Source organism: Chiloscyllium punctatum, chromosome 26 (genome assembly GCF_047496795.1).
Source record: "Chiloscyllium punctatum isolate Juve2018m chromosome 26, sChiPun1.3, whole genome shotgun sequence".
Lineage (NCBI taxonomy): Eukaryota > Metazoa > Chordata > Chondrichthyes > Orectolobiformes > Hemiscylliidae > Chiloscyllium > Chiloscyllium punctatum.
In genome coordinates this window covers 75,589,168-75,601,629 of record NC_092764.1, presented here as the reverse complement: position 1 = coordinate 75,601,629, position 12,462 = coordinate 75,589,168, and the positions used below count along the sequence as shown (strand labels likewise).

General features: G+C 43.9%; 1 protein-coding gene across 7 annotated transcripts in view; it reads right to left on the bottom strand.

The window, feature by feature from the left end:
• LOC140453182 (microtubule-associated tyrosine carboxypeptidase 1-like) overlaps positions 1-9,688 on the bottom strand; it is a 44,306-nt gene extending 34,618 nt beyond the window's left edge. Inside the window, exon 1 of one of the 7 annotated variants that reach the window (XM_072547676.1) lies at positions 9,357-9,688. Coding sequence is in view for 3 of the 7 variants with exons in the window: in XM_072547677.1 (XP_072403778.1) it covers positions 8,408-8,410 (3 nt within the window). In the remaining 4 variants the exon portion in view is untranslated. The other 6 variants (XM_072547679.1, XM_072547675.1, XM_072547678.1 and 3 more) reach the window with 6 other exon arrangements.
• Between the last annotated feature and the right edge of the window lie 2,774 nt (positions 9,689-12,462).

Here is a 12,462-nt window from a genome sequence, read left to right as displayed (position 1 = left end):
TGATGGGATCGTATCCACTTCCAGCAGCGTTAACAATAAACAAAAACATTGAGATGTAAAAAGTATTCAGATAATTCAACCCAAAGGTTTCCCACTATATGTGTTAGGTTGTTTTTATTCATTCATGGGATGTGGATTTCGCTGGCTAGGCCAGGTTTTATTGCCTATCCCAGGGGGCAGTTAAAAGTCAACCACATTGCTGTGGGTTTGGAGTTGCATGCAGGCCAGGATGCGGGTAAGGATGGCAGTTTCCCTCCCTAAAGGACATTAGAGAAGCAGCTGGGATTTTCCTAATGATTGGAAACGGTTGTCACGATCATGAGATTCTTCATTCCAGATTTATTACTGAACTCAAACGTCACCATCTGCCACAATGGGATTTGAACACATATTCCCAGAATGTTATCTGGGTCTCTGGGTTAATGGTCCAGCAATAATATCACTTGGTCATCACCTCCCCTTTTATTGTTGGGATGTGAATGACCTCAATTTTTTTTATTTCATTGAATTTTGATCAGGTGGGCCAAGTGGCCAAGGAGTGGCAGATGGAGTTTAATTTAAATAAATGTGAGGTGCTGCATTTTAGAAAGGCAAATCAGAACAGGATTTATACACTTAATGGTAAGGAGTGGGGGAGTGTTGCTGAACAAAGAGACTTTGAATGCAAGTTCACAGTTCCTTGAAAGTGGAGTAACTGTTCGATAAGATAGTGAAGAAGAGGTTTGGTATCTTTTCCTTTATTGGTCAGACCAGCGAGTATAGAAGTTGGGAGGTCGTGTTGCGGCTGTACATGACATTGGTTAGGCCACTTTTGGAATATTTCGTGCAATTCTGGTCTCCCTCCTATAGGAATGATTTTGTGAAACTTGAAAGGGTTCAGAAAAGATTTGCAAAGATGTTGCCAGGATTGGAGGGTTTGAGCTAGAGGGAGAGGCAGAATAGGCTGGGACTGTTTTCACTGAAGCATCAGAGGCTTTGGGGTGACCTAATAGAAGTTTATAAAATTGTGAAGGGCATGGGTAGGGTAAATAGACAAGGTCTTTTCCATGGGGTGGGGGAGTCCAGAGGGCATGGGTTTAAGGTGAAAGGGGAAAGATTTAAAGGGGACCTGAGGGGCAACTTTTTCACGTAGAGGGTGGTACGTGTATGGAATGAGCTGCCAAAGGAAGTGGTGGAGGCTGGTACAATTACAACATTTAAAAGGCATCTGGATGGGTATATGAATAGGAAAGGTTTAGAGGGACAGGGCCAAGTGCTGGGAAATGGGACTAGATTTATTTAGAATATTTGGTCTGCATGGACAAGTTGGATCAAAGAGTCTGTTTCTGTGCTGTACATCTCTATAACTCTAAAAGGCAACCAAATTGGCCTATCGTGCCCATTCCCACACTGTGAATAAACTATCCAATTTTGTTTCCAAATCACAACAAAGAACTTCTTTAGCTTTATTGCTCTTTCCTGTCACGTTGGGTTCATTTGTCAACCTGAATTCTGTGTCCTCTGGATAGTACCACTCGTACCATTAGAAATTGTTTCTCCTTATTTTACTCTATCTGCACACAACTGAAGATCCTCATCCCCTGATAGCATGTCAGTAAATATTCTCCGTACCCACTTTAAAGCTTTGACATCTTTCCTAAAGTCCTGTTCCCACAACTTCATCCTCTTTAAAGACCTCCCATTGCTCATTTACTGTTGAACATGATCATTTTCAATTCCAATCCAGATCCCTTTATAACTCAGTAAAATTCACCCTGCTCCCATCTGAATATTTCCACATTTGAATTTCTTTGTACTTTCCTTGGCTACTCTATCTAGGAAGGATAACATCAAGCTGGAGAGATTTTTCAGGATGTTGCTGGGTACAGAGGGTTTGTGTCATAAAGAGAGGCTGGGTAGGCTGGGACTTTCTTCACTGGACTGTAGGAGGTTGACAGCCTACCAGATAAAAATTTATAAAATAGTGAGAGGTATAGCTGGAGTGAATGGTAATTGTCCTTTTCCTCGGATGGGGGAGGGGTTCAAGGCTAGGGGGGCACATTTTTTTAAGGTGAGAGGAGAGAGACTTAAAAAAGACATGAGGGACTTTTTTACACAGAGGGTGGTTCGCGTGTGGAATGAACGTCCTGAGGAAGTGGTGGATGTGGGTACAATTGCAACGGTTAAGAAACATTTGGATAAGTACATGAATATTAAAGGATTGGAGGGGTATGGGCCAGGAGCAAGTAGGTGGGAATAGTTTAGTTTGGGATTATGTTCAGTATGGACTGGTTGGACCGAAGGGTCTGTTTCTGTGCTGTAACAGTTTGACCACTGTGTCCAAAACACACTCCAAAGAAATATATGCCATTCGTCCCATGTAATTTCCCAAACCAGGTCTATCACTCATTCTTTCCTCATTGGGTTGAAAGTACACTGATGAAAACTATTATTGTACACTTTTAAGGAGTTCCTGCCCCCTTTGCTCATTATAGACAGGCAGGAGGTTGGAAGAACACAGCAAGCCAGGCAGCATCAGGAGGGGGAGAAGTCAATGTTTCAGGTGTAGCCCTTCTTCAGGCCTGCCTATTTTGGATTCCAGCATTTGCAGTTTTTTTTGTCTCTAACCCTTTGCTTATTACACAGTTATTTCCCCAGTCGATAAGTAAAGTTCTCGCTGCAATTCGCTCCTGATCTCCTTACTGCTCCTTGATGAGCTACAGTATCGACCGTGGACATGGACAGATATAGGTTTCTCACAGTACCTTGTGCTATAGACTGTTTAATGAAGACAATGTACAGCAGAATGTATGCCTTTCAGGCCTTCAAGTCGAACTGCTGTTAAGAAAATACTGGGTGAGATGAGAGTTTAAGTTAGTCTTTAAGCCACACACTGGACACTGGAGAATTTTATTTTCCAACTACAACGTAAAAAATATGGGGAGAAATCTCTTAGCAAAAGCTGTCAACTAGTTACATCAAAAAAAATTCCTGAACTAGGAGAGAGATAACAGATCTGAAGCCATAGTTAGTAGAACACAAAGCTGCTGAGTTCATTTGTGAAATGTGACTGGCTATCTGTGATTAACAGAGGCAGGAGAAAGAGCTCATAATTATTTTTGATGCAGATAGCTAATGATGATTGGTATTCGGTCCATAAATGCTCTGTTCCCTTAAACTATCAGACATTTGTTTGACTACTAATAATATCTTGCTCTTCATTGTATATAATGGGCTGGAAATGGCTATGATGTATTAATGAAAATCAATAACTCCACATGCTGCAATTATGTCTTTAACACATTGCCAGCAGAGGTGATAGAAGCGGGCATGAGAGCATCATTTAAGATGTATCTAGGCAGATACATGAATGGGCAGGGAGCAGAGGGATACAAACCCTTAGAAATTAGGTGACAGGTTTAGACAGAGGATCTGGATTGGCGCAGGCTCAGAGGGCCAAAGGGCCTGTTCCTGTGCTGTAATTTTCTTTGTTCTTTGTTCTGTAAGAAGCTCTGATTCAGAAAGATCAACTCTGATGTGCTTTTCAAAATTCCTTTTAAAGCTGATCTCTCTGATAATGGAAGCCTTCCTTGGGGCAGCTACCATGAATAACCTTCCATTTTTCTAGTGCCTTGTCATCACAGCAAACACAATACATCATTTTCAACCTTCATAAAGAAGGATTTGTTATCACTTAGGCTCCATTACATTTGATCTTGCTCTCGTGGCTCTACTGAATTCCACACAGCCCTCGTACTTGGAGGCGATGGCCTAATGGTATTATCAATGGGCTATTAATCCAGAGACTCAGCTAATGTTCTGGGGACCAGGGTTCAAATCCTGCCATGGCAGATGATTCCATGTGATGAATTCAACAATAAAAAAAGTCTGGAGTTAAGCATCTACTGATGACCATGAAACCATTGCTGGTTGTTGGAAAACCCCATCTTGTTCACTACTGTCCTCACTTGGTTTGGCCCATATGTGACTCTAAACCCACAGCAATGTGGCTGATTTTCAACTGCCCCCTGAAATGGCCTACCACGCCACCTAAATCAAGGATAGCTATGGATGGACAATAAGTGCTGGCTAGCCAGCATGTCCCCCCCAAATGAATAAAAAGAAGAAGGGTCTCAATTTCTAATGTGCTTTAGGTATCTGTTGAGGGATGAATGTAGACCAGGGCAACTGAGAACTCTCCTGGTCTTCTTTGAATAGCACCACAGTATCTTTTGCACCTAACAGAGAGGTCAGGCACAATTCTGATTTCACTTTTCATCCAAAAGTTAGCAACTCTGATGGTGCAGTGCCTATGTTGAAAAAGTGTAGCGCTGGAAAAAGCACAGCAGGTGAGGCAGCATCTGAGGAGCAAGAGAGTCAACGTTTCAGGCATAACCCTTCTTCAGGACTGGGAAGGGGGAAGGGGGCTGAGAAATAAATGGGTATAGGGGAAAGGTAGGTGGAATGGCAATAGGTGGGTGAAGGTAGGAGGTGATGGTGATAGGTCGGTGGAAAGTGTGGAGCAGATAGGTGGGTAGGAAGATGGACAGGTAGGACTCACGGAATGGTTCAGAAAACATCTCTGGTCTGTATGCACCAACCATCCCCACCTTCCAGTGGCCATCCATTTCAACTCCCCATCCCACTCCCCCTCATGACATTCTGGGCCTCCTTCACCACCTAAACAAGGCCACATGAAAACTGAAGGAGGAACACCTCCTCTTCCACCTCAGGAGCCTACAATCACACAGCCTCAATATTGAATTTGCCAGTTTCCAAATCTCCTCTCCCCACACCCCATCCCAGATCCAACCCTCCGACTCGGCTCTACCCTCTTGGCCTGACTTACCTGTCCATCTTCCATCCCACCTATCTGCTCCACACTTCTCACTGACCCATAACAATCACCTCCTACCCTTCCCTTAGCCCCACACCCCCCACCCCGTTTATTTCTCAGCCACCCTTCCCCTCCCCAGTTCTGATTAAGTGTTATGCCTGGAAAATTGACTCTCTTGCTCCTCAGATGCTGCCTGACTTTCTGTGCTTTATACAGCACTACACTTTATCGACTCTGACTCTCCAGCATCTGTAGTCCTCACTATCTCCTAGTTGGTGCAGTGTTCTCTCAAGTGACACACAGGGTTAGGTACTCAAGTTGGAGAGTTGGATTTAACCCCAGAAACCTCTATCTCATGAGCCAAGAACACTGCCACTGAACCATATTTGACACAGGGAATCTGAGAGTTTCACTTGCTGAACATTGTATCAAATTTTATTATATTTTGGTACATGTTTGCTCTTAAAAGTGATAAACATTTAGAAACGTGAGGGAACTGCAGTATGAAGTGACTTTGTTTTGTGGAAAAATACTACAAAAGTTGACTTAGCAGCCATTTTGCTTTGGTTGTGATAAAGCCAAGCTATGTGAGACACCATTTCATCAGAACTGCAAGAAGAATTCTGAGGAACAAAATCAGAGAGAAAGAGTCTTGGACGGGAGGATGGAAAATCACAAACCAGCTAAGATCTGCCTTATTGAAATAGTCTACCAATCTGGATGCCTCAGAAGCAAAATAAAAGGAGCATTCTCTTCCACGCAGTACCTCTGACAATAAACCTCCAACTATTCAAATACAGAAGGCATTGTGGCGGCTGAATTCTGACCTCAAGTTTGCAACCCCTTCACATTGGAAAGAAAAACCTTCAATCAACCCAGGCTTGCAATGACAATAGGCTGATCTTATTTCCACCCTTATAAGTGTCACTTATCTAGACCTACTTTTAATCTTTGTACCTGTTTGGGGGTGAATAAATTGAACACTTTACTCAATAACATGCAACAATAGTTGTGCAATAAAATAAACTTTTAGCATTTTTAAGACTAAAACTTTGCTGTTGGTTATTTTTAAATTTGAAAGCTTGAAAAACCAGAAGGGGGCTAATGAGCAACAAAAACTCACAGATTATGACCACATTTGGTACAGTGGACAATATTAATGACTTATCCAAAGAAACAGAGAGCAATATATTGACTGATGCTGCAAGTATGGTTCCCACCTATCCACTCCACCCTCCCCTCTGACCTATCACCTTTACCCCCACCTCCAACCACCTATTGCACTCTCAGCTATCTTCTCCCCCAGCCCCACCCCTCTCCCATTTATCTCTCCACCCCCTGACACTCCCAGCCTCATTCCTGATGAAGGACCTTTGCCTGAAACTTTGATTTTCCTGCTCCTCGGATGCTGCCTGACCTGCTGTGCTTTTCCAGCACCACACTCCCAACTCTAATCTCCAGCATCTGCAGTCCCCACTTTCACCTTGAAAATTGCATGTATGTTAGGCATGTGGACAAGATGACAGATTGAGTATAATTATGTTAAGAGAGGGGGGGTATTCACTTTGGTTTTACGAATAGAAAGGCAGGTTTGTTTTCCCCAAAAGCATGAAAATTGTAACAGTTGACATCTAGGTAGACCTGTGTGCACTTGTTCATGCAGTGTAAAAAACATCAGAATGCAGGTACAACAAGCCATTTGGAATACAAATCACATGTTGGTTTTTAATCACAGCCAGATTGGAAGAGAAGCTGTACAACATCTTTCTACAGTGAGATTATCTGGAAAGTGGTGTGCAGTTTTGGTCTCCATATTTAAAGGAGGACAGTACTTGGATTGCAGGCTGTAAAAGATCACATAATTTGTCTCAGTGATGACAGTGCTGTCCCTTGATGTGAACTTAGAAGGATGGAGTGGTAATCTTGCTGAAATTTTCATGGTTACGAAGGGACTAAACAGAGTAAATACTGAAATGTTCTTGCCTGGTTCGGCAATCAGGCATAAGTTTGAGAATGAGGGGCCAAATATTTAGGACTGAGATGAGGAGGAAGTTTTCAGTCAAAGGGTTGAGATCTTTGGAAATCTTTACCCCAGGGGTTGTGGATGTGCATCACCTAATATATTTCGAACTGAGATAAACAGATCATTGGACTTCCAAGGAATGGGCAGCATGGCGGCTCAGTGGTTAGAATTGCTGTCTTACATTCGATTCTAGCTTTGGGTGACTGTCAGTATGGAGTTTGCACGTTCTCCATGTTTCTATGTGGGTTTCCTCCACACTCATAATGACGTATGTGGGTTAGGTTGATTGGCCTGGAGTGTCAATGGAGGTGCAGCCTAGGTTGAAATGCAGAGTCACAGGGATGGCTTGGGTCTGGTTGGGATGCCTTTCAGAGGGTGGGGGTGGGTTGATGGCCTGTTTCCAGGTTCTAACTCAGAAGGGATAGAAAGAGCAGGCAGGAAAGTGGAGCCAAGTACAAATCGGACACTCAAGCCTTGATTGTAACCTCAAAACTCTATCTACTCAAGGACTCAAGTTGCTAGCACCTTTTCAGAAAGATTAGTACCAGAGGCACACCAGAGAGAAAAGAAACTTTGCTCAGTCTCTGTTTTCAGGGAGTAGTTTGGATGCCAGACAGTGGGGTGGGAGCAGTTGTGCACCGCAAGAACAAATCTTCTATACCCATCAAACTCTGCATACGGCCAACCTTCTTCCGTTATATCCTGCATTTGCACAGCGCCAGCATTCAAATAGCACCAGTCCCAATGCGAAACTCTTAGATCATTCTCCCACCCCAGCTTCTATTATAGCCCAGGCGCTTTCCCGTGCGAGTAACAGGAACTGCACTATCTGCCTGCCTACCCTGACTTTCTCCAATCTGGAATATGGCAGATCCTGCAGAGTGTGATCTCCTTCACATTGCACACAAATTCGGAGATTGTTGGGATGAGCACATCTTCTGCCCTCAAGCCCGGATCAAATCTCTCTCGCTCTTACCATTTCGACTCTCCTATCAATCTTGCACTGTTCTCATATTCTGTGTCGCCTCCAGCTGTTCAGTCCCTCATTCCTTCGCCCGTCCTTGTAACGTAACCCCCTCCGAACCGCTACTGAAGCATTTCTTGGGAAATTCCATTTTCCTCTCGTGTCCGCACAAGCGCTGTCTCCCACGCCCCCTCCCCATGTTCTTTGTTCTGCTCTTTGTTTTAATAAGCTGTTCTCTATCCTTCAGTCCAGCGCTCCAGAGGGACTGTGGGCTTTTGAAGATCCGAAATCCCAGAAATGTTGACCATTATTCATGAAATTTTTAAATTAAAAAATCAACCGTTTTGTGCACATTCAGATTGCAACCTAGTGACTCTTCTGAATTTTTAAATAAATTCTTTTTTTTCAAGAATTTGTATATTGTATGTTTTGAATTTTTAAATAAAATCTTGATTTTTTTTAAATGCACGCACTGCATGCTCTTTTTTTTGAATTTTTAAAAAGGTTTTATACATATTCAGATTGCATATATTGTATGTTCTGGCTTTTTAAATAAATTCTTGCACTTTAAAAAACATTTTGTACATATCCAGATTGCACATACCATACTTCTGGAGGTCGAGAGGATTGAATCCTGAGTACCAGTATTTGTGTGTCTCTAATTGTAGACTCAACTACATCAATCTTTTGAAAATCTTTCTCCCTCTTTCAAAATCACGGACACGAACTTGCCATTCTACGACCCGTAGTTTAGGCATTGCTGAGATCTGTCAGTCGACATCATACAGATTAGAATATAGTTCTTTTTTGTTGTTGAAACAATGTGGAAATAGAGAGCTTTTTGAACCCTTTCAAAGCTGAGCAGACAATAACACTGGGCGTTGATTTTGCCTGACTCCGGGCTCCACAAACATACATCAGTCTGCTGGAGCCCTGGTCATCGCCTTTGCTTGCAACTTGACAACTGCTCCTCAGTGCGGCCACCGAGTCAATCTCAGACACTGGGTGTGGGTCAGGGACAAACAATAGAAGCAGATGGTGAAGGGATGGGGGGGGGGAGTCAAGCCCTGGACAGCAGGTAAATAAAACACAAAACACAGACAAGCAAAACATAAACTTACACTGCTCCGCTTGCCAGATCATTTCAGCATCTGCACCGCTCCTTGGTAAACAAAGCCCGGCGGACAATAGGAATCAGAGTGAACTCTGTGGCAAAAGTGTGTAAGGGCGGGTCTCACAATGGGCCCGCCTGCTGATTGTCCAATTAACAGACTGTTAGACAATGCCGTTCATACAGTACAGAGCGGGAATCATTCCCCACAATAAACAGTCCCTTTCTCTCTTACACACTGAACGATCGATGCTGGCTCTCCCTCAGCCGATTTTAGCACTCTTTGTAATCCCACCTGCCGCAGAATTCTCCCCCACAAACTGCCCCAGACATATCTGAAAATATCACTTTCCTTAAGAAAAGCGACAGTGCCTGGATAAATGTCCCATCTGGGACTTTTTTTTTGGAGGTGGGAAAGAGGATATAAAATCGTCCCACTTACATGACAGCCGTTATAAAAGCGTGCTCCCTCCAAAAATACATATACAGATAAAGCCTCTCGCGGTGGAGAGAGTCTTGGCTTAAAAACCTTCCATTTGCAGGATTTATCTTCTGTGCAGAGGAAGCAGGAGGCGCTATTCTAAGACAGAGTAGGGGAAGGATATGAAGGGAAGCAGCTGACAACGCTTGCTATTATTAACTCAAGACATGGAGCAGACGATCGCAGGATATTCGACTTGCCCCGTTCCCACAGGAATGAGATTCAGAGGGATTCACAGTGCGGCCCACCTTAACCGTCCCCATATACACACACAGACTCACACACAGCAGCCGCAGCTCTGAGCCAAGAGGGCGGGGATTACTGCGGCTGCCGCGGACGAATGAATTGAAAAAAAAACGCCAGGAGAGTCTGAGATTCAGCCCTCCTCTGCCAGCTCGCCACTTTTACCGATCCTGGCGGGTCACACTTGGCTTGTGGCACCGTCAGATTTTTGGCAATGGTACGGAATGCAGCAAGCCCACGGGTTAAACCGACCACCGTCGTCTCTCTTTAATGACAGATGGTCCTCTGGGACTGTGGCGACTTTACCTTTTACCAGCCGAATTTCCTTGCAAGTTTTGTAATATTGGAATGGATTTTTTTGGGGGGGTACAAATTTTACGAATAAAGTATTTTGGGGAGGAGGAGGGGAACAGATAGAAACTGTTTCCTCAACCATGTTCGTGTTGAGATGAGGAGCAGGCGCAGAAGGCTAATTGGCCTACTCCGGTCTTGTTTTCTCTCTTTTCCTATATTCAGTGGTAACAAATAGTCCAACAAGTTGGAGTGCTACAGAGAGTGAGGTCCCCATTTTCCACCTCACTCTGTTTTGTTAGCCTTGCCGAAGCTGACATTTTGTCCACTAAGTAGTATCTGTAAATATCAGTAAATATCAGTAAAACAAAGGAACAGAAATGAATGAATGAAATGCCTCACTAAGCATTGTGAATTGGTCATTTTCATACACATTTGAGTTAGAGTCAGGATTCATAGGGTATTTTTTTAACGTTGCCATCACCCGTCTGAATTTGCACACACTTTCAGCGTTCAGGACTAGTGCCTGTAACTAAAGTCAGAAGTCGCACTGCGCCAGGTTATGGTCCAACAGGTTTATTTGAAATCACAAGTTTTCAGAGCACTGCTCCTTCATCAGTCACTTCACCTGACAAAGGACCAGTGCCCTGAAAGCTTGTGATTTCAAATAAACCTGTTGCACTAAAACCTGATGGTGTGTTCTGACGTTGTCCGCCCAAGGCCAACACTGGTACCTTCACATCATGCCTGTAAAGAAGAGGTAGGCCCGACAATGGCTGGTGCATCAGATACTGCGAGGGCTCTGGGCTTATGGATGAATCCTTCCCACATTTATCAAGCTACACTCAATAACACAAGGACAGAGGTGAAACTTTTGACATTGAGACAGCCAGATTTTGCAGAGTACTTTATTCAAGATCAGGGACTTGAGCTATATCTTCACCCTTGACTGCAAAATATCAGCCCCTTGATCTTGATCTCATAGTGGCACCAGAGGCATTTGTTCAGATGCTGTTGCAAAGCGGTGTGTGAGGGGGGTGTGACCTGTACAGTTAACTCAGGAATGTTAAACTTTCAATGGGCAAAATTACACTGACAAGGGTCTTCGAAGAATGTCCCAGACCCTGACCTTGGGCATGGTGGCTTAGTGGTTAGCACTGCTGCCTCACAGTACCAGGGATCAGGGTTCAATTCCAGCCTTTGGGTGACTGTGTGGAGTTTGCACAGTCTCCCCATGTTTGTGTGGGTTCACCGGGTGCTGTGGTTTATTCACACAATCCAAAGATGGATTGGCCATGCCAAATTGCCCCATAGAGTCCAGGGATGTGCAGGTTCGGTGAATTAGCCATGGGAGATGTGGGGTTGCAGGGATAGGATGGGGGGGTCCAAATGGGCTGCTGTTTGGAGAATTGGTGCAGACATGATGAGTCAAATGACCTCTTTCCACACTGTAGGCATCCTCAGAGGTAGAGATCTGGGCTTTATGCCTATACCTACCTGGATATTTATCCTGGGACTGTCCTACTGTTAATCTGAGGTGACGGACAGTGGTCAACAGCAGGAGCTGCTCATGAAGGCCTAGCAACCCACCACCCTCTAACTGACCTCCCATATCCTCAGCAATGCCCACCCCAAGCCCCTTCCAAACAATATTCACACCTCACGTCTCTCCTGACATGGCTCACCTCCACAATACCTTCCATTATGCTTAGATCCCGATCTCCTCCTAACAACGCTATTCCCCCTTATCCAGGCCAATGTTCATCCTGCTCCATGCCCTAATTAACATTCACAATGCTGACCACCTCCTCATTTTCCCAATACACTGCTTCCTTCCCTCCCAATAATGCTTACCCCCAGCAGCACTCTCCTCACACACCCATGAAACTGCATGCCCTGACAACATTGGTCCGCCTCAATTGCGTCCTCCCCACAAAGCTCACTCCTCTTTCCCTGCAACTGCAACAGTGTTCATTGCTATCACTCCTCTTTCCGATACCACTTCTCCCTCACCTCACCACCATCAGTCAGTACCCCTACTACACTCATAATGACCACAAGCTTCAAACATCAAAGTTTAACAGTTACTTGTGTTAACTTTAATAGGTACAGAAAATGTTAAGAGTTTTTACAAATATCATAAATCTATGGCATGCAGCCCTTAAAGGGAGTTACTTAAATTGGGGACAAGTAGAAGTAGTCCTTCCTTCCCATTCTCGGTCCTCTTTTGTTCCCTTGTGACAATTTCTTACTCTGAGAATGAAGTCCTGGCTACAAAAATAAAAGAAGGAAAGGGTGCACTTTTAACTGTGACTAGTGACGGCATTAGTTTGGCCACAAATTGTTGAAAAGTCTAGCTGATAACAACCCCCCCCAAGTGAGGTCAACCTGAACATTAAATCCAATGATCCATCTATAAAGTGAATTAAAATTAAGGATAGAGAAGGGAACAAAGCAGTAGTGGGGAAAGGATGAATTACAGTCAAATTAGATATAGAATGACAAATAAAGAAATGGAAAGAAAATGATTCAG